General features: G+C 34.4%; 1 protein-coding gene across 1 annotated transcript; it reads left to right on the top strand.

Moving 5' to 3' along the window:
- Positions 1-2,053: 2,053 nt before the first annotated feature.
- On the top strand, positions 2,054-3,094 carry LOC139844833 (NDR1/HIN1-like protein 3). Its single transcript, XM_071835060.1, has one exon. The coding sequence runs from the start codon at positions 2,303-2,305 to the stop codon at positions 3,017-3,019; it is 717 nt and encodes a 238-aa protein (XP_071691161.1). The 5' UTR covers positions 2,054-2,302; the 3' UTR covers positions 3,020-3,094.
- The last annotated feature ends 1,379 nt before the right edge of the window (positions 3,095-4,473 follow it).

The raw sequence follows: 4,473 nt of genomic DNA, 5'->3' as shown, positions 1-4,473 counted from the left end.
TACAGCTTGGATTTTGAGGATAATTCTTTGGAGACATGAGAATTAACACTAACTCATTTTCGCATGGTATTGGGTGCAACGAATCGTCATTTGTTATTACTTTTATTATTGGTTGTTTGACTCGTAGCAGTAGCCACAACCTGTTGAGAGGATCTAAGGAAAGTCTTTTTAATTACTTCAATTGCCATAATCTACAAGAATGTAAAGAACAATAATGAGAAATTATATCAATTAACGCAACAGAGTTATAAACAATTTTATATACGGAGTAGTTAGGAACAATTAAAATTACAGAATCGTTAATAACATACAAGAAAATCAAATACAAATAATCCATATTCGTGAAAAAGAGAGATACCCGTGTTCTTGTGAAAAAAGATATACCAGCGGAGTTCTTTGAATTGGTGAAAAAAGAGATACGTGAGTTGTTCAGAAACCTTTTAACTAACCCCAATTTGATTTGGCGCACACACTAGTTTTGATCCATCCACACCAAAACAATCTAAATTACCTTTTTTACCCTGGTAAATAGTATATTGACTTCATAATAGTTTAAGGGTAAAATAGAAAGTTTGTATTATTATAGAGTGGATAGATCAAATGCTAGTGTGGAAAGATCACCTTCCAAATTTTGGAGGTGATATTTGAATTTACTCAAAATTTTGGGAGGTGATATTTGAATTTACCCAAATTTTTTGAATGAAAAAAATTGGATCAGGTTCAACATTTGGGTCCGAAATCCGTGATATTTGGCGGTATCTTTTGAGAGGGTAAGTTTTGGTGAAAATTAATTGAGGATAACTTCTCTATCTAGCAATTACTGGTAATTAATTTATAAACTTTATAGAAAAAATGTACACAAAATTAATTTAATTAGTCATAAAATGTATTTTTTTTTTAAAATATATCATAATTGATCGTAATTTAACATCGTTTATCATATGTGTTAATCTATTTAACGTACGTAATGTGCATTAAACCCTAAACACTAAAACTCTAAACCCTAAACCCTAAACACTTGACCCTAAACCCTAAACGATAAACCTTAAACCCTAAACGATAAACCCTAAACATTAAATCATAAACACTTAACCCTAAACCCTAAACATTAAATCATAAACACTTAACCCTAAACCCTAAACCCTAAACGATAAACCTTAAACACTAAACCCTATACCCTAAACCCTAAACCCAAAACCCTAAACCCTACACCCCAAACCCTAAACATTAAATCATAAACACTTAACCCTGAACCTTAAACCCTAAACGGTAAACCCTAACCCTAAACCCTATACCCTACAACCCTAAGCCCTAAAACCTAAACCCTAAACCCCAAATATTAAATCATAAACCCTACCCTAAAGCCTAACCCTAAACCAAAAACTCTAAACCCTAAATCCTATAAAATCGTACACCATTAAATATACATTAAAAATAGAATTTGTACGGATTAGTGCTCTAAAGATATACAGAGTACTCCATAACTTACAAGATACAATTTTTTTTCTTTTTTATGGCTAAATAACGATAACGATTACTATTAAAATAAAAGGGCCCTTCATCAAAAGATAAAAATCCGCAAACCGATACACGCGGACAACAAAACGAAAGGTTTGAGAAAAGAAAAGCAACTAGACAACCTAATAATTAACTCTAACCGAGCCCAACGTTACCTATAACGAAACAAAAAACAACATTCAAGAATAAAATCTAACAAACATCAATAGAACTTTAAAGCAACAAGATAGACAACTAAAAGAAGCGTTGTAACAGGCTTGAGAAGGTCATTTACGATTTCTTTCATCCGAACGAAAAGTCATCCCATTCACTTTGTCAATGTGTCAAATCTTGAAAAAAAAAACCTTTTCAATTGTCGTCCGGATTAACCGCCTCATTTTCGTCCCCAAGCACGAATGAACCATTATCCTTTTTAGACTTAGATTTGCCCATCTTTGTACGAGCATAAGCATTTTGAACAATAGTGCTAGCGTCTGTTTTCAACAAGTTGATTATTTGATTAACCACACCTATTTTTTCAACTCCACTTAAACAAAATCTCAATCGTTGTGCAACTCCTATTTGTGCAACACCAACTTCTTGTGACAACTGTATTGTCGGAACATACCACCATAAATGCACAACGTACAACTATGAATCATAGCTTAAAGTTAATTCGAACTTCGAAGCACTAACGGTATATCCGTTACTTTCCGTTATATATATACACCTCCTGTATCTTTCAAACCATTTAACCTACAAAACTCTCGAAACCCCAGCTCCCAAAATCTCTCCGATTCCAACAATGTCACCCTCACCGGAACAACCGCACCTCAACGGCGCCTTCTACGGCCCTCCGATCCACCAAAAAAACAAATCCTCTCGACGTCCTGGCAGCGGCGGCAGTTGCAATCCCATAACATGCTGTTTCAGATGTATCTGCAGTTGCATCTTCAATCTCATCTTCCAAATCTTAATCACCATCGCAATCTTCATCGGAATCATCGCGTTAATCTTCTGGTTTATATTCCGTCCCAACGTCCCCAAATTTCACGTTGATGACGTAAGCTTAACGCAGTTTACAATTGCCGATAACAACAACACGTTATATTATAATCTCGCCGTAATCATGACGTTTCGAAACCCTAACAGTCGATTAGGGATCTATTACGATAAAATTGAAGCGAATGCGATGTATCATGGTCACCGAGTAGCAACAACTGAGATTCAAGGATTTTATTTAGGGCATAAGAAGGAGAATAATAATGTGAGTACAGTGTTTAAAGGTGAACAATTGGTGGTGTTTAATGGTAGTGAAAAATTGAAATATGAATCGGAGAATGAGGATGCGGTTTACAAAATTGATTTGAAATTGAGGTTGAAGATTAGGTTTAAAGTTTGGTGGATGAAAACGCCCAAATTTAAACCTAATTTGGACTGTGAATTGATGGTTCCTTTGAATAGTAAAGGGAAGGTTAATTCAGTGAAGTTTGAGAGAACTAAGTGTGATTTTGATTGGTAGAGATGATGATTTTATATGATATACCAGTAGTAATTAACTATCTGGTTACTGGTTATGAATTGAATTCTTGTTTATCGCCAGTGTCTAGTTGGATGATTTTAATTTTTTTATTTCATTTGTTTATTTATTATTTATTTATTATTTATTTATTATTACAAGCTAAAAGTTGACTGTTTTTTAAACTCGTTTAGTGTTTTGATTTTTGGATCACGTTTTAAAGTTTGAATTTGAATTTGAATTTGAATTTGAATTTGAATTTGAATTTGTACGATTGATTTTTGAACGTTAATAAGATAAGAAAAGTACGACCCAACGCATATTATATTTTTCAGTGGCATACTTTTTTTTTTATAAAGCAAGTAAATCTTTATTTATTATAATCGAAACTATACAACACGTGATATACAACACATGAAACATACTACACGAGATACAACACGAAAACGACAATAAGAGTACTATAGTAGCGATCCATATGGATTGGGAGAATGATCGGTTGAACTTGCAAGCAAGCAGGATAGTGGAATCCACCAGAACCGATCAGGCGGTGATAAAGGAGGAGACAACTAACCTTTTAATCCCGAGAGCATACTACCCAATAGATAACGGACCGTGGCGAATTAACCAATGCCCGTTCGTGTGTTTGGAGAGGCAACATAGAATGAAGGATTAATAAGTCATTATTGCCATTCGAGTCTTGTCTTTTTTGCTCGCGTGGATATCCATGAGAAACTTTGAGTTTGAATTTCGGATATTATATTTGCGGGGGTCCATTCCTTATTGCAAAAAACTTTGAGATTTCTATATTTTCAAATTATGCAACAACAAGCCCATTTGGTGGCTAGCCAAATAAGGAGACCTTGTGCACAGTTGGCGAACGATTGGTTGTTAATGAGAATATCATCAAGACTTGCGAGTGTGTTTAGTGGTTGATTCCACCAGCGTAACACATGGTTCCAAATAGCCATTTAAAAGGGGCAATGGAAGATGATGTGTTCTACTGTTTCTACGTGATTATTGCATAGCAGGCAAAGTACCGAGTCGAGATCTACCTCACATTTATCAAGTTCCACACGGGTTGGGATTCTACAAAGCTTGGTTCTCCAAGTGAATATGTTGATCTTTTGTGGTATGAGCTTGTTACGAAGAGGATGATGGAGCTAGTTTGCAATTTTCACGAATTCAACCTGTCAGACAATAAACAAGAAGAGATTAAATTATTAAGTTCATTTAGTTCGTTTAAGGTGCGTCCATTAGGTACTCGTGTCCAATTACGTTTTCTTTCGTTTTATTTCCTTTTTTCACATCGTGAAAATAATAAAGTTTAAAGTATTTTTCAGATTTTTTTTATGGATAGTTCCATGTAAAAGATCTTTTTTTTGTAAGTTGGATTCAAAAACTATTTCATTACTCCGGCACTTGTTAATTTGTTATTGTTGGATAAAGAGCCTTTG

This window comes from Rutidosis leptorrhynchoides, chromosome 4 (assembly GCF_046630445.1).
Source record: "Rutidosis leptorrhynchoides isolate AG116_Rl617_1_P2 chromosome 4, CSIRO_AGI_Rlap_v1, whole genome shotgun sequence".
In the NCBI taxonomy this organism is placed as follows: domain Eukaryota; kingdom Viridiplantae; phylum Streptophyta; class Magnoliopsida; order Asterales; family Asteraceae; genus Rutidosis; species Rutidosis leptorrhynchoides.
This window is presented reverse-complemented; position numbering and strand designations above follow the sequence as displayed.